A 17915-nucleotide genomic window follows, 5' to 3' on the forward strand; every position below is an offset into this window, starting at 1 on the left:
AGAGAAAGACACTGACAGAGAGACAGAGATTCTAGAGAAAGACGTACTGTAAAATCTATGAGTTACTAGTTTGTAGTTTGGTTGAAGGATCATTGATTGCTGTCGTGGTTGTTACTGATTCTGTGCTTTTTTCAAATGTTCTTGTTGTCTCAGTTGTTGCGGTTTTTGCTTTACCTGGACAAATGAAATAACACTGTTCAGTGATAAAATATCTAAATGTCTACTATCGACTGTAACTAAAGGAGGAATAATGATTTTAATCTTCAAAGTCATCTAATAAACAAGTTTAGGGTAGTTTTAGTAATTTTGATCTGATACAGTTTAGTTCTTACCTTTTGATGTGCTCATTGTCCCTGATGTTGGTGATATATCTATATCTATATATATCGTCGTTGTTGCATCAGCAGCTTAATTAATACAATAGCAAAATGCAACAAACTGTACATTTAGAAATAAGCTTAACCATCTGACATCATGACACAATGATGAAATATTAAAACCTCAGATCTACACTAATATTTAGTGTAATTATACACAAAGTGATTTTAAACAGCTCATCATATTCTCACCTGGTTTCTCTCTTGAGGAATGAGGAGGGATGAAGGGAAACAGCTGCACTTCTTCAGTGTAACCATCTGTCACTTCACACTTCAATAAGTTAGACCTTGGTTTGTAAATTAAACCAGGATCCACAGAATTCACAGGATCCAGCAATTTCACAGTGGTGTAGCAGCCACTCTGTGATGTCTCAATGTTTGGGTGATCTTTAGCCACGTCTTTACCCTCATACACCCACTTCACTGTGTGTTTACAATGATCATATGTTGACACAGAGCAGTTTAACGTCACTATATCATCGTTCTTCTCTTCAGTCACTGGTGAAGATGGAGATATTGAGAGAGAAAGTCAACAAGAGTAAAATTAACTTCATCACTGTAATCATAAATATTTTAATGTGTCAGTATATTGTTCTTGTTAGAAAACATGATGTAAATACTCACTGGTAACAACAGAGAGATAAACCTGAGAGTCTTGACCTTGTTTTTGTTCTGTTTTGTTGTACTGCTGACAGAAGTAACGACCAGCATCCTCCTCTGTGACATTCTTTATAACCAGAGAACATTTCTCTTTAACACTCAGTCTGTCTGATTTAGCTTTGGCGTTTACACCAATCTGACCAAGTATAACCAGCTCTACTGTGCTATTTAAATCACTGAAAGACCATGTTGTACCATCACAGTTATTCTGATCATCTCTCACATTTTCACAGGACAAAGTGACTTCATCTCCATCTCTGACAGTGGAGGAGAGCAGAAACTGTCTGTTTGCTGCTGCTGAGAAGATGAGAGAGAAATATAAGAGTTCACTAAACTCATCACGTTAATGACAAACAACATATTTGTCTTAGTTGAATAACATTTAGGAAGTAAAGCATCTTTAATAAGAATAATGAAGTTAATTGTTGCAATGTGCCTTCCATATATATATATATATATATATATATATATATATATATATATATATATATATATATATATATATATATGTATATGTATATATGTGATATAAGTCTTCTTACCTGTAAAGTGAAGCAGCAGTATCAGAAATAAAGACATTTTGATCCATTTGAAGTCTTCCATCGTGCTTCTCTGTGTCTCTGCTTCTTCTCTCTCTCGTTCTGATGATCAGAACTGTTTCTAAAATAGTGCTTTAGTCGAGAGATGCTGCATCTACTTCCTGTAATTAGGATGAAGCCACTTCCTCATAATGACTTTTAGGGGTAGGCTGTTTGAAGTCCTTATAGACGCCAAACAGCAAAAACGTTTCTTACAATTTTCACTTTTGCATTTTTAAAAAATAGTTTTCTCTCAGAGGAAAGTTAAGTGTTTTTGCGTTCATTGATCCAGTCTAACACTGCAACAAACAAACTGTATTAATCTCATGTTGAGTCTGGTGTTCACACTGTGTACAGTCCCAGGGTGCATTAGTGACCTGACGTCTTTCACACCTGAAAATAAGAAGACGACTGAGGAAGTTGAGCGTGTGAAGACTGTTGGTTAAGATAAGTGTTTGCAGTAATGCAGCTTGTTTTCTTCAGATGGTGTTTATTAGAAACCAGACAGGATTCATGGTGATGTTTGATAGCACACATGAACACACAGGTGAAGAGTCAAACTCCTCGCCCAGCAGGATTTCACTCTTGATGTCCGTGGTGCAATATGGTGATACTGTAGCAGCTGAAAGAACACACATAAGATGAGGTTTTACTGTCTGAGACCTGTTGGTTCCTCATTGTATCTTTGCAGTTTGTTTCTGAGAACTGAAGGAGAAGTGTCTGGGTGAGAATGTGGGTAACACCAGCAGCAGAGCTCTGCAGGTTTTACCCTCTAATGAGGACCAGATAAACATCAGAAACACGCAGACAGTCCACACTTTATTAGGACAAAGAGACACTTATTGAGTTGTGTTGAAAACTACTTTAACCCCTGGAAGTTTTGGGCTCAATGAGACTAGTTTCAACAAACGGTTAAAACACTGATGAGAGTCCTGACTGAACTGAGTGAGGCGACTGGGACAGGAGAAAAAGTCAGAGGACATCTGGTGGACAGGAAGAGAATGGCAGTGAACTGGTTTGAGGAAGTGTGAATGTGTCTGGAGGGACAGAGAGGCAGAATGGGACACACTGCAGAGACGACTAGTTGGACGTTTAAGATGTGTGAAATGTTTTTACATCAATATTAGATCACAGTAGGTGGTCGTGTGCCTCCCAAACCTATGAACGTAGCCTGAGTTATTATATTTCTGTTGATTCTCAGGTAACTTTGGGTGCATTTCTATCTGTTTTCAGACACATTTGAGTGCTCAGTGAGAACAGAGCTGTTCAAGCCAACAGAGGGAAGCTCCACTACTAGAAGTGGACAAGAGGAGGGAGGTTGTACTTCTAGTAGAGGCAGTAAAGAATATTCACTTTTCATTATGACTCTGTTAGTACATGAAGGAATCAGAAAACACAGAGTAGAATGAAGTGTTGGACTTTTCTTTATTTGCAGATTACATTATCAGATAGAATAAAGAGAAGATTTCTTTAATTTGTAATTTATTTTGGAGGCCTAAAGAGGTAAAACTCTCCAATATTTCACAAAAACGCAAAGCTAGGAGAATTGTGCAGAACCTGAAAAGAAATGTGTGTTTCAGAACTTTGTTTTTCTTGTTTCCAACCATATGAATTATCTTCAGATTTATCTTGTGACTCCTTGGAGCTGCCCGGCCTCTAGCTTGGGAACCACTGTATATAAAGTAGTTAAAAGTAGCTCAACCTCAACAATGAAATGCTACTTATGTGTTGATGCATCAGTATTAAGGATTCACTTTCCATTATGACTCTGTTAGTACATGAAGGAATCAGAGAACACAGAGTAGAATGAAGTGGTGAACATTTCTTTATTTGCAGATTATATTGTTATCAGATAGAATAAAGAGAAGACTGTTACTGACTCCATTAAGGACACACACACACACACACACACACACACACACACACACACACACACACACACAGACACACACAAAGCAATGCTAAATGAAAATTTAAATGAGTTCTTCTGCACACAGAGACATCAAACTGAGCTCAAGCTGCTGGAGCTTCAATAACAAGCAGTACATCTTAAAATCAGCTCTGAAATCTGCAGCTGGAAGACTATTTCAGGAAGTTAACAAGAGTTAAATGAAGTTCAAATCCAGCTGCTGTTCTCAACTGGCTTCAGATGAGAAAAGGGTTTTTACAATTGATGCAGGAAAATACATCAGACTAAAATAAAATAAGCCTTAATGATTCTGTTTGTTATTTCCAGTCTTGAACTACTCCAGTAAAAGGTGACGAGTTGATCAGTGGAGTCTGATGGAGGCAGAAGTGTTGGTCAAACTCCATCAGGAGGAGATCTGATGTTTTCATAGTTCACTGTCTCATCATCTACATCATAACGCACCTGTGAAAAACAACACAACACAATCAAAGACACACTTTCCAATCCCAATCCTATTTCTCTGATCTGTAGGCGTCCACCGCCCCACATTTAGCTCAGGGAAATAAGAAATAAGTTAAAGACAACAAGTACATTTCATTACACTCATTAGGAAGATGCTTTTGTTACAATTACTGAATTCAAGACCAAAAGTAACATAAATATGTTTAACTAACATTTGCGTCACTTCACCTGTTTATTGTTGTCTCCTGTCTTCTTCTATCTAAATGTACAGTTTATAATGAAGAGTGTGTAAAGCATCAACTGTAAAAACATTTCATTATTTTGTTGTAAAAACTCACAGCGATTTCCTCCGTCTGTGTTTTCTTCTCTGAAAAGAAGAGAGGAAGAGTGGACTTCAGTTTCCACAGTGAAAATCAGCTTCATCAAAACTTGTTGTTTCTAAGTTTGATCTGTGAATGTTCTCACCTTTAGCTCTCGTCCACATGTTGACCGCCACAACAATTATTATGAGAGCTGCTAAACCCACGGACACAAAGATGATCCTCCCCCAACCTGGAGAGAGAAGGACAACATCAGAGATATGTTTTAGTTGGAGCTTTGAGACTTAAAAGAGGAGACAGAGATATATTGGAGTTTAAAAAAATAAACTTAATTTACATTTAGTTACATCAAAGTGTCTAAATGTTCCACTACATCAATGCAAAGATGCAATCTTATTTTATCCTGAAAAACAGATTCCATCATTTAAAAAATGAAAAAGCAGATTAAACCAGATCTTATTTAAAGTATCCATGTCCATGTGGGAGAGAGAAAGACACTGACAGAGAGACAGAGATTCTAGAGAAAGACGTACTGTAAAATCTATGAGTTACTAGTTTGTAGTTTGGTTGAAGGATCATTGATTGCTGTCGTGGTTGTTACTGATTCTGTGCTTTTTTCAAATGTTCTTGTTGTCTCAGTTGTTGCGGTTTTTGCTTTACCTGGACAAATGAAATAACACTGTTCAGTGATAAAATATCTAAATGTCTACTATTGACTGTAATTAAAGGAGGAATAATGATTTTAATCTTCAAAGTCATCTAATAAACAAGTTTAGGGTAGTTTTAGTAATTTTGATCTGATAGAGTTTAGTTCTTACCTTTTGATGTGCTCATTGTCCCTGATGTTGGTGACATTGTAGTCGTTGCATCAGCAGCTTAATTAATACAATAGCAAAATGGAACAAACTGTACATTTAGAAATAAGCTTAACCATCTGACATCATGACACAATAATGAAATATTAAAACCTCAGATCTACACTAATATTTAGTGTAATTATACACAAAGTGATTTTAAACAGACAGGTTGCAGGTTTTACCCTCTAATGAGGACCAGATAAACATCTGAAACACACAGACAGTCCACACTTTATTAGGACAAAGAGACACTTATTGAGTTGTGTTGAAAACTACTTTAACCCCTGGAAGGTTTGGGCTCAATGAGACTAGTTTCAACAAACGGTTAAAACACTGATGAGAGTCCTGACTGAACTGAGTGAGGCGACTGGGACAGGAGAAAAAGTCAGAGGACATCTGGTGGACAGGAAGAGAATGGCAGTGAACTGGTTTGAGGAAGTGTGAATGTGTCTGGAGGGACAGAGAGGCAGAATGGGACACACTGCAGAGACGACTAGTTGGACGTTTAAGATGTGTGAAATGTTTTTACGACAATATTAGATCACAGTAGGTGGTCGTGTGCATCCCAAACCTATGAACGTAGCCTGAGTTATTATATTTCTGTTGATTCTCAGGTAACTTTGGGTGCATTTCTGTTTTCAGACACATTTGAGTGCTCAGTGAGAACAGAGCTGTTCAAGCCAACAGAGGGAAGCTCCACTACTAGAAGTGGACAAGAGGAGGGAGGTTGTACTTCTAGTAGAGGCAGTAAAGAATATTCACTTTTCATTATGACTCTGTTAGTACATGAAGGAAGCACAAAACACAGAGTAGAATGAAGTGGTGAACATTTCTTTATTTGAAGATTATATTGTTATCAGAATAAAGAGAAGACTGTTACTGACTCCGAAAGCGGATTAAAATCAGTTATTCTGCACATAGACATCAAGCTCAAGCTGCTGGAGCTTCAATAACAAGCAGTACATCTTAAAATCAGCTCTGAAATCTGCAGCTGGAAGACTTTCAGGAAGTTAACAAGAGTTAAATGAAGTTCAAATCCAGCTGCTGTTCTCAACTGGCTGCAGATGAGAAAAGGGTTTTTACAATTGATGCAGGAAAATACATCAGACTAAAATAAAATAAGCCTTAATGATTCTTTTTGTTATTTCCAGTCTTGAACTACTCCAGTAGAAGGTGACGAGTTGATCAGTGGAGTCTGATGGAGGCAGAAGTGTTGGTCAAACTCCATCAGGAGATCTGATGTTTTCATAGTTCACTGTATCATCATCTACATCATAACGCACCTGTGAAAAACAACACAACACAATCAAAGACACACTTTCCAATCCCAATCCCACTTCTCTGATCTGTAGGCGTCCACCGCCCCACATTTAGCTCAGGGAAATAAGAAATAAGTTAAAGACAACAAGTACATTTCATTACACTCATTAGGAAGATGCTTTTGTTACAATTACTGAATTCAAGACCAAAAGTAACATAAATATGTTTACCTCTTAAGGAACGGCTGCATTTTCAAGCTTTTTGGTCTAATCATACCCAAATTAAAAGTAGTACAGCTCCCATATACTTTGACACTCTGGGGTGTGCCTGATATCATTGGAAAGGAAACACTCTCAAGTTTTTGTTACAAGTGTCAGGGTGATTCTAGGCCTTACTGACAGAGTTACAGAGGCAAGAATGGAGGGTTTTTATTTCTGTCCAAGTCATACATCTGTAAAATGATTAAAATACACTGCTGTAAACATATCTGGTAAGATACACCAATGCAATAGCCACATGTCTCAGCTTACTACAGAAAAATTCCAGAAGCCAAAAGACTCAAAAATGGATTTTATATGATTTTTTTTCTACATATATGTCTGTGCGTTTTTCTGATTTCCATTTGAAAAGTGCAAAGAAAAAAGCCAATAAAGTACAAAATAAAACACTTCTCAAATACACAAACACACCCACATCAATCATACACATACTTGAAATAACTATATACAAAAATACATAGAAATAAGTTATTATAAACCCGCACAGGGTGTGATATGCTTAGAGGGTTTTCACGACGCGTCATCAGACCCGAAGTCGCCATGTTGGAGGTACTCCGCATCACAACAAAGCACAGGCACTGAAGTAGATCCCGAACGGCGTCAAGGAAAATGGTTAATTATTGCCGTGTTTTAGGTTGTACCAATAGGTCAGACCGAGAAAAACATTTGGAATAATATCGACTTCCAAAAGTTATTAAAAACCAGGGAGAGGAATGCCAGAAGTTATCAGAGGAAAGGAGGCGCTTGTGGTTGGCAAAGATCAACCAGGATCTACGAGAGAAAAATCTGTCTTGTTCGGTCTTTGAAATAAAAAAAAAAAACTATTGAGAGTCACTTGGCTACACCTTGAGTATCGCAATGATATCATACAGTTAAGGTTAGGTTGATTAAAGACGTTATTGCAGTACTTACTTTGGCCTTCACAACACAACGGTCGTTAATGACTTGGTACTGCGTCTCCCTCACCCATCACACACCATCTGGTTATAAGCCTCCAAACTTTTGTAGGATTTAAGGTCTTCCGCTGTGTACGGGCTCGGCGAGAAAACCAGGTAGTTGACTATATCGGGATATGCAACTGAAGGAAGAATCACTGGGTCGCCATGGATCCAAGAAGAGGGAGCCAACTTGTAGGGATCTGCACCGCCAGTAAACTGTCATTTCTCAAAATATTGCGCCTTTTTTGTGGTCAAAGTCCTTCCATGCCTTTGCATCTTGGACGCGTTTTGATGAGCTTTTCTGTTGTTTAGATATAAAATATTAAAGCATCCAAAGTGGACAATACTCCATTACTCCATTCAGTTGTTTACACCGAGTGCCTCCAACATGGCCGCGCATCCAGGTTACCGCCCAGAACGTGACGTCGGTGAAAACCCTCTATAGGAGGCCCTGTTTTTGCTTTGACACAGCTCCAGCCATTACAGGTGTCGGTACACGATCCGTTCTGCCTGCACGATCCGTTCTGCACATGCGCAAAATGTTCGCGCATGCGCGGTTGTACGAGGATTTACGACACTGCACGATCTGTTCCACGCTTCCGGTCGACAGCCAAGCTAACGTTAGTTTAGCTAACAGCTAATTCGGCTAACTGCTAGCTGAGACAGCATGTAATAACTTTAAAAGACCCTCAAAATAAAACTTGAAAATAAACGTTGACATATATAACAAACACCTAACATATATAACAGCTGTTACGTCAGTTCTACTTTACTTGTGCTCATTTAAAATACAATCACTCAGTACTTGTCTTTATTGTTATTACTGTGAAGTCTTAATTTAGCTGTAGCCTGCTTTTCCCATTACGTTTGAGTTAACGTTATTTTAGACTGAATCTAGCTGTCAGCTAGCAGTTAGCGGAATTAGCTGTTAGCTAAACTAACGCTAGCTTCCCGGTGGAGGCTAGCCATAGGCTAGCGTGGAACAGATCATGCAGGTCGTATGGATACGTAAAACAGTATTATCTTGCGCATGTGCAGAACGGATCGTGCAGGCAGAACGGATCGTGTACCGACAACAGGGTTAAAATTTCACTGGCACATTTGGTATCTACGACTTGTCTGCTCATTGGGTAAAAATGTAGACGGGTCTTATAGCATTTAAATCTAACTGGTCCGAGCAAATGTCGATCGTTTTCACGTGGGTTCAAATCGCGTCAGGAGACTTCAGTTTTCTTATTGGTGTATCACAGGCAAACCTGCACCGATTGGCTTATACCAGGTATCCATGGAAACCTTAGAAGTCAGAGAATACAGTGACGCCCACATCAAGTTGCTAGGAGCCTCAGGAGGGAAGCGAGCAGCGTTAGAAGTGCGGAAATGAAAAACAGTTTAGCGATTTTCCGTTGTGATTCAGCCAGAAACATCAAGATTGTGAGGCGAACAGCTCGTTTTGAATATAATGGCTTGGATATTCCATTTCCTTGGGGATTTAAGAAAAAAAAGTTTTGGGCAAAAAATCCCCGCAGTGGCTAAAGGGACAAGGAAAAAGGTATGAATGCACTACACACCAGCTGCGCTGTTTACGCTGTATTGTTTTATTTTCTATAACTTTGTAGCAGTTGTATAACTGCTATAAATCATCTTATGCTTTGTGTGTGGGCTTAATGGAATCATTAGAGACTAAGCTTCCAATTGGTGTGTCGCATGGCTGTATATTTTGAAGATTTAATGCTTTAAAGTTATAAAAACCTTTATGAGTGGACGTTACAGCGACGCCACAGCCACAAGCTGTGCCGTAGACGGTACAGTGACTCTTATTTGCGTCACTTCACCTGTTTATTGTTGTCTCCTGTCTTCTTCTATCTAAATGTACAGTTTATAATGAAGAGTGTGTAAAGCATCAACTGTAAAAACATTTCATTATTTTGTTGTAAAAACTCACAGCGATTTCCTCCGTCTGTGTTTTCTTCTCTGAAAAGAAGAGAGGAAGAGTGGACTTCAGTTTCCACAGTGAAAATCAGCTTCATCAAAACTTGTTGTTTCTAAGTTTGATCTGTGAATGTTCTCACCTTTAGCTCTCATCCACATGTTGACCGCCACAACAATTATTATGAGAGCTGCTAAACCCACGGGCACAAAGATGATCCTCCCCCAACCTGGAGAGAGAAGGACAACATCAGAGATATGTTTTAGTTGGAGCTTTGAGACTTAAAAGAGGAGACAGAGATATATTGGAGTTTTTAGTCACATCAAAGTGTCTAAATGTTCCACGACATCGATGCAAATATGCAATGTTATCTCAGTATGAAAAACAGATTGTCGTTTTAAAAGAGAAAAAGCAGATTAAACCAGATCTTATTTAAAGTATCCATGTCTTTGATTTCAGAGAAAGACTTATACTCCAGCTTTATTCATGCTGTCACTGAGTTCTTCAGAAGAAAATCAATAATCATTTTCTAAATCACTTCCTGTGTTCTGCTTTCAACCACAATGAAAGGCAGGGGCGGATTTAGTCATTTTGGGGCCCAAGGCAAAAAAAGACATGGGGCCCCTACATCTCATGTTTCCCCCCTTTTGTCAGTCCTTATTTTTCTAAGAAAGTCCTACTTGTAACTTCTCTTCAGCAGTCTTCACACAGCAATGATGTCTAGACTTGGGGGGTCAGTTTCAGGTAGAAGGTTTAACAAACTCTGAGTCTAACCCTGATGTCTGAGTTGATTTACCCTGAGATGGGAAGAGTTTTCGGTTCCAGAACAGCTGATATGGAGTTCAATCAACTCCGAGTAGGTTCACGCGCGTGCACCACCACAATAAAAAGGCAGCATGAATGGAGCCATGATTCTACGATTCACCATGGTAACAACCACAAACAAACGGGTCGGCGGAAATACTCATGCGCACAAACAGCGAGTTTGAAAATGTATTTAGTTAAAAAAGTAAGACGGCGGCTGCTGCAAAAGAGAGAGAGAATTGGTGTGGGAGAAAATTGCTGCTCGAGTCAATGCGTAAGCATTAAAAGTGTATTAATTTCATATTTAATCACAGTTAACTTATAATATTAGCCTACTAGTGAAAACTGGAATAGTATTACACCTATAATTTCATTTGGGTGCAATCCTACTGGCGAAAAAGTAAACTACTAGGCCTACTATATCCCATTCTGAGGCTGCAGCACCATGATCATTAACAGAACTATAATTTATAATGATTTATTTCTTTTTTATGTCTCTCACTGGTTTGTGTCCAGGGAACAATACAAAAAACTTTTAAAAAACGTTTCAGAGCAGGTCACACTTTTCTGACGAGTGGTTTTACTATTAGCCTACAGTATGATCTGATCACCAATAAAGAAAACTGCCGTTTGCAAAAAACGTAATGCGACACAAAGAATGTGCTGGGATGTTAAAGCATGTCCACGATGGTGGAGGTTAGTGATATGAGGACGGATAAGGTATCTACATATCTGATGGACTGTGAAAAAAAAATACCTCTCAAATCGGTTATGTGGAAATGAAAATACATTTAGTCGGGACTCAATATCATCTCCCGACGTAAACTCTCTGAAGTAATACAGCTTTTTCATCAACGGGATCGTCAACAAAAGGACATGACATGTTTGAGAAAAAAACGTTTTATAATCTGCCTAACGATAAGTTTTATTTATTAAGTTTTTATCCATGCAGATAAACTGCATTAAAATGCGCCTGATACAGACTGAATGAATGAGGAAATGAGAGAAGAAACCTCGAGTTTCTCTCAGTGTCAGACTGTGTGTGTGTGTGTGTGTGAGAGTGTCTGTGTGTGAGTGAGTGTGTGAGTGAGTGAGTGAGTGAGTGTGTCTGTGTGTGAGTGAGTGAGTGTCTGTGTGTGAGTGAGTGTGTCTGTGTGTGAGTGTCTGTGTGTGAGTGAGTGAGTGAGTGTCTGTGTGTGAGTGAGTGAGTGAGTGAGTGTGTCTGTGAGTGAGTGTGTCTGTGAGTGAGTGAGTGAGTGTCTGTGTGTGAGTGAGTGAGTGTCTGTGTGTGAGTGAGTGTGTCTGTGTGTGAGTGAGTGAGTGAGTGTCTGTGTGTGAGTGAGTGAGTGAGTGAGTGTGTCTGTGAGTGAGTGTGTCTGTGAGTGAGTGAGTGAGTGTCTGTGTGTGAGTGAGTGTGTCTGTGAGTGAGTGTCTGTGTGTGAGTGAGTGAGTGAGTGAGTGAGTGAGTGAGTGTCTGTGTGTGAGTGAGTGAGTGTGTCTGTGTGTGAGTGAGTGTGTCTGTGTGAGAGTGCCTGTGTGTGTGTGTGTGTGTGTGTGTGTGAGAGTGCCTGTGTGTGTGTGTGTGTGTGTGTGTGTGTGTGTGTGTGTGTGTGTGTGTGTGTATCTGTGTGAGAGTGCCTGTGTGTGAGTGTGTGTGTCTGTATGAGTGTGTCTGTGTAAGAGTGTATGTGTGAGTGAGTGGGTGAGTGTTTATGTGTGAGTGAGTGTCTGTGTGTGTGTGTGTGTGAGAGTGAGTGAGTGAGTGAGTGAGTGTCTGTGAGTGTGTGAGTGTCTGTATTGTCATGTCTAAAGCGCTATAATCTGACCTTGCGAGCTTTGGCCTCAGCAAATCTTGCTATCACTGATTCCATATCCATAACGTTAGCAGCAATATCACTTGAGCAGCCTCGGCTGGCACTGTCGGCAGCAACAGGTAGCTCCTCCTCGCTAGCAGCAGTGCTAACGGTCGTGATGGTGGTTGTGGCATGGGTTGTAGCGTTGTTGTCACTGTCAGCGGCGGGCATCACAAAAAACTTTGTTAACTTCGGCAATTTTTTTTAAAAACGTTTTGCTTTCCTCCCGGTTCCTCCTTTTTTCAGCACCACTTGGGTAGTTTGGCTTCATTGTTACTCTACTCTGTACACTGTCTGTCACTCTACACACGCACCCTGTCTGTCACTTTTTTTTCTCTCCGTATTTTGGCGCATTACAGCCTTGTCACTTTCGCAGATGCGCAGTAAGTGAGATAATGGAATAGTCCAATCATGTAGTGAGGTGGGGGGGCCCCCTCCGGTCTGCGAAACTAATGATTTGATGCCATTTTTCGCAAATGGAGTTTTAGAAATATATAATTTGCAAAAAGTAAAAAAAACAAAAACCTTAAGCATAAGTTAATGGGACATTTTGGGGGCCCCTAGGTAGCTCGGGGCCCAAGGCAATTGCCGACCTTTGCCTAATGGTAAAGTCCGCCTCTGATGAAAGGTCAGTTTGGTCTTTTTAGAGAGTGAGTTAATCAAACAACATTTTTTCTTTTCTTGCCATGAACGTATTAAACAATAAAAACTTGTTCCATTAAAAAACATCATGGAATGAAATCAAAACCATAAGTTTGAGAGTGAGAGTGAGTGAGTGAGTGAGTGAGAGAGAGAGAGAGAGAGAGAGAGAGAGAGAGAGAGATTCTAGTGAAAGACATTCTGTAAAATCTATGAGTAACTACCTTGTAGTTTGGTTGAAGGATCATTGATTGCTGTGGTGGTTGTTACTGATTCTGTTTTTATCAGAAGTTGTTGCTTCAGTTGTTGCTGACAAATGAAATAACACTGTTCAGTGATAACATATCTAAATGTCTACCATCAACTGTAACTAAAGGAGAGATAATGATTTTAAACATCAAAGTCATCGAATAAACATGTTTTTGGTAGTTTTAGTAATATTGATCAGAATCAGTTTAGTTCTTAGCTTTTGATGTGCTCATTGTCCCTGATGTTGGTGATATTGTTGTCGTCGTTGTTGCATCAGCAGCTTAATTAATACAATAGCAAAATGCAACAAACTGTACATTTAGAAAATAAGCTTAATCATGTCACATCATGACACAATGATGAAATATTAAAACCTCAGATCTACACTAATATTTAGTGTGATTATCCACAAAGTGATTTTAAACAGCTCATCATATTCTCACCTGGTTTCTCTAGAGAAATGAGGAGGGATGAAGGGAAACAGCTGCACTTCTTCAGTGTAACCATCTGTCACTTCACACATCAATAAGTTAGACCTTGGTTTGTAAATTAAACCAGGATCCACAGAATTCACAGGATCCAGCCATATCACAGTGGTGTAGCGGTCACTCTGTAATGCCTTAATGTTTGGGTGATCTTTAGTCACGTCTTTACCCTCATACAGCCACTTCAGTGTCTGTCTACAATAATCATTTGTCGACACAGAGCAGTTTAACGTCACTATATCATCGTTCTTCTCTTCAGTCACTGGTGAAGATGGCGATATTGAGAAAGAAAGACAACGAGTAAAATTAACTTCAGCACTATAATTATAAATATTTTAATGTGTCAGTATATTGTTCTTGTTAGAAAACATGATGTAAATACTCACTGGTGTCAGACTATGTGATAGAACCCAGCACAGAACCAAGGGCGGCAAGGAATGGAAAGAGGGTGAAGCAAGCCAGAACTAGGTCGATTTGAGCTCTTATTTTGGGGCGCACACAGGACAAGCCGCGATGTAGGCCTTGGTAACCCTCTCCAAGGCGGGCCACCAGAATCTCCTGCAGAGAAAAGCGATAGTACGGGACACTCCCGGATGGCCCGTAAACTTAAATGTGTGAGCCCACTGCAAAACTTCAGCTTTGATCGATGCAGGAACAAAAAGACGGTCCAGAGGACCGTTACCTGGACCAGGGTCAGTCTCCTGGGACTTACGGACCCTATCCTCTATGCTCCAGGTCAGAGATCCCACCACACAGGTGCTGGGAACCAGTGTCGGGTGCGGAGTGGAACTCATCCTCCTTACAAAAAACCCGGGAAAGTGCGTTGGGCTTAATGTTGCGGGATCCAGGTCTGTAGGTGATGGAGAAACAAAAGCGACCAAAAAACAGAGCCCACCTAGCTTGACGGGGATTTAGACGTTTAGCAGAACGAATGTACTCAAGGTTTTTATGATCTGTCCATACCACAAACGATTGAGATGCACCCTCCAGCCAGTGGCGCCACTCCAGAGCCGTCTTGATGGCTTAGAGCTCCCGATCCCCCACCGCATAGTTCTGTTCAGCAGGAGAAAGACGGTGTGATAGAAAAGCACAGGGATGCATTTTACCGTCAACCGCCGACCGTTGAGAGAGAACAGCCCCAACCCCCACATCTGAAGCGTCCACCTCCACAACGAATTGTCTGTTAGGGTCAGGTTGAACGAGGATGGGCGCTTCAGTGAAGTGTCTTTTGAGTCCTGAAAACGCTTTCTCTGCATCTGGAGACCACAGTGAGGTTTGTTAGTGGTGCAGCAATTTGGCTGTAGTTGCGAATGAAGCGTCTGTAAAAGTTGGCAAATCCCAGAAACCTCTGCAACTGTTCGCGATTCTCAGGTCGGGACCACTCCTACAGCTCGCTCCTTTACAGGATCCATCTTAAGCTCACCTTGAGAGACGATGTATCCCAGAAAGGATGTGGTGGTAGTGTGAAACTCACATTTCTCGGCCTTGACAAATAGACGATTTTCCAGAAGGCGTTGCAGGACTTGGCGGACATGTTGCACATGTTCAGATGGGGTTCTGGAAAAAAATCAGAATGTCATCCAAATAAACAAAAACGAAGCGATCAAGCATGTCTCTGAGTACGTCATTGACCAAACTCTGGAAGACAGCAGGAGCATTGGTTAATCCGAAAGGCATAACTAAATACTCAAAATGACCAAGTGGGGTGTTAAATGCTGTTTTCCACTCATCTCCCTCTCTGATGCGAACCAGGTGGTAGGCGTTTCGCAGGTCGAGTTTGGAAAAGATGGTAGGTCCCTGGAGAGAGTCAAAGGCAGAGTTCATTAGAGGCAGAGGGTACTTATTCTTAACTGTGATCTTGTTTAGACCCCCGTAGTCAATACATGGTCTCAATGTCCCATCCTTCTTTCCCACAAAGAAAAATCCGGCCCCCACAGGAGATGAGGAGGGACGGATTATGCCAGCATCCAGTGAAGACTTTATGTAGGTCTCCATTGCTTCACGTTCCGGTCTTGACAGGTTATAGAGGCGACTACTGGGGAGAGAGACATCTGACAAAAGATCAATGGCACAATCGTAGGGTCGGTGAGGTGGTAAGGTGAGTGCTTGAGCTTTACTAAACACCGCCTGGAGATCAAGGTATTCAGAGGGAATGTTAGATAAATCAGTTCCTGAGCTACTGACTGGTTGAGGTGAACTGGACAGGGGTCGAGCAGAGCAGAGACAATTTGAATGGCAGAATGTACTCCAACCGACTATCTTAGCAGTAGACCAATCAATATTTGGGTTGTGTTTAACTAACCAAGTGTGACCCAAAATAAGTGGAACAAACGGAGTGTCAATTATGAGAAAGCTGATCTCCTCAATGTGATTTCCGGAGAGTTGAAGGCGGATGGGACAGGTTTGAGAGGTTACACGGGCTAACAGTCTACCATCCAGTGCATTAGCAACAATAGGCGTGGTGAGTTTAACAGTGGGGATACTAAGCTGCTTCGCCACCTCAAAGTCTAAAAAGCTCATCAGCGCCAGAGTCAATAAGAGCAAAAAGTTCATGAGACTGACCTTGGGTGGAGATGGTAGCTTGAAGCTTAGTGCGAGGGTGAGGAGACATGGGCGTAGAAGTTGTACTCACTAGAATACTCCTCCCATCTAGCAAATCCTCCTGTTTAACGGACGGCCGGGGCAAGCTGCGAGGCGGTGACCAGACGCTCCACAATATAGGCAACACTGATTAGAGATCCGACGCTGGCGTTCCTCAGGGTCCAACTGGTGACGTCCCAGTTGCATTGGTTCGACCTCTGGCACCCTCTCGGCTTCTCGTGGTAGTGACCACCTCCATTGGCAGTCTAGGATGAAGCTGACGTGTCTCTCTCTCCTCCGTTCTCGCAGCCGATTGTCTATACGAATAGCTAAGGCTATTAGTTGATCCAATGAAACAGGTTCAGGGTACGAAACCAATTCATCCTTGAGTGACTCACTCAGTCCTTTGATGAAAACAGCCTGCAAAGACACAGCGTTCCAGCCACTCTCCACTGCCAGTGTGCAAAACTCAATGGACTACTCCGCGACGCTGCGCAGCCCCTGACGGAGAGAAAGCAGGCTTGTAGAAGCATTTTTTCCGTTAATAGGATGATCAAAAACTTTCCTGAGTTCATTACAAAAAGAAGCGTAAGTAGAGGCTGATGAGGCTTGCTTATCCCAAACAGCTGAAGCCCATTTAAGAGCGTCTCCCCTTAGCAACTCGATAACATAAGCAATCTTGGCTCGATCAGTAGAATAGGAACGGGGCTGTAGCTCAAAAACCAGATTGCACTGTAACAAAAAAGGCTGACAAAATCCAAAATCACCATCATACCTTTCGGGGGTAGAAACCATGGGTTCCCGGTCCAAACTAGCGACAACTGGCTGACTCACAGTTGATTCAGCTGCGGGCAGAGGAGTGGAGGCTGGGAGGGTGGTGTTGAGCTGAGCCTGCAGGAAGGTGACACAGGTGGAGAGCGCCTTGAGTTCCTCCATAACTCCCTGGAGAATATTTCCATGCTGGTTCAGGACAGAGCCCTGATTGGATAATTCCTCCTGAACTGCACTAAAGTCTGCTGGGTTCATTCTGGCTGGATAGTACTGTCAGACTATGTGATAGAACCCAGACGCAGACTGCAGACAGTTCGAAGTTATACACAGTTTATTGATGATTCTGACAAGGTAACAGAATGGACTGGTGGGATAAACCTCTCAGGCGACAGAGCAGTATGTGAACACAGGCAGGGAGACGAAGCATGCAGGACTGGTGACGGCAGGTGGAGAGTGGCGTCAGCAGGCAGGTTGAGAGACTGTAGAGCAGAGTGGTTCTCCTTCGAAACACAAAGAATAGCATACAGGTTAACAGGCAAAACAGCAGGTAACAAAAGGTACCGCGACAGATTCAAAACTGGACGTTCACCTGCATGACTAGACTTAACTATCCGGCGCCGAGCAGAGAGCAGCCACAGCTTAAGAAGCTGCGCTGATGAGCCACGGAAAACAGGTGGTTGATTCTCGATTGCCTGCAGCTGCGAGTCATCCCGGGAGTGGCCTGTCGCACACACTGCACTGAGAGAGGAGAAAGAGCGAGCAGGGGAGAGGGAGAGGAAAAGAGAGAGAGAAAACTCCAGGGAAGCCCAGCTTGTCACTTCCTCACTAGTGGATTCGTGACAACTGGTAACAACAGAGAGATAAACCTGAGAGTCTTGACCTTGTTTTTGTTCTGCTTTGTTGGACTGCTGACAGTAGTAACTACCAACATCCTCCTCTGTGACATTCTTTAGAACAGTTCTCTGTAA

The 17915-nt window shown here is 41.4% G+C and overlaps 2 protein-coding genes and 1 long non-coding RNA gene across 5 annotated transcripts in view; all 3 read right to left on the reverse strand.

Moving 5' to 3' along the window:
• LOC118493890 overlaps nucleotides 1-17915 on the reverse strand; it is a 21795-nt gene continuing 3880 nt past the window's right edge. Inside the window, exons 2-5 of one of the 2 annotated variants that reach the window (XM_035995691.1) lie at nucleotides 1002-1334; nucleotides 570-875; nucleotides 333-407; nucleotides 1-174 (exon numbers count right to left, since the gene is read on the reverse strand). In XM_035995691.1, the coding sequence (XP_035851584.1) occupies nucleotides 56-174; nucleotides 333-407; nucleotides 570-875; nucleotides 1002-1334 (833 nt within the window). In that variant the 3' untranslated portion in view covers nucleotides 1-55. The remainder of the gene's footprint in view (nucleotides 175-332; nucleotides 408-569; nucleotides 876-1001; nucleotides 1335-17915) is intronic. The other variant, XM_035995692.1, reaches the window with a different exon arrangement.
• The window catches only part of LOC116056198, a 24778-nt gene continuing 11655 nt past the window's right edge, over nucleotides 4793-17915 (reverse strand). For both annotated transcript variants that reach the window (XM_035995693.1, XM_031308345.2), the window contains one exon: nucleotides 4793-4966. In XM_035995693.1, coding sequence (XP_035851586.1) covers nucleotides 4848-4966 — 119 coding nt within the window. In that variant the 3' untranslated portion in view covers nucleotides 4793-4847. The remainder of the gene's footprint in view (nucleotides 4967-17915) is intronic.
• LOC116056186 lies at nucleotides 6240-9909 on the reverse strand. The gene is made up of 3 exons (XR_004106504.2): nucleotides 9709-9909; nucleotides 9582-9610; nucleotides 6240-6446 (listed from the first exon to the last, which is right to left on the reverse strand). It is a non-coding gene; the product is annotated as an uncharacterized LOC116056186 (long non-coding RNA).

The sequence above is a fragment of the Sander lucioperca genome, chromosome 19 (genome assembly GCF_008315115.2).
Source record: "Sander lucioperca isolate FBNREF2018 chromosome 19, SLUC_FBN_1.2, whole genome shotgun sequence".
In the NCBI taxonomy this organism is placed as follows: Eukaryota; Metazoa; Chordata; class Actinopteri; order Perciformes; family Percidae; genus Sander; species Sander lucioperca.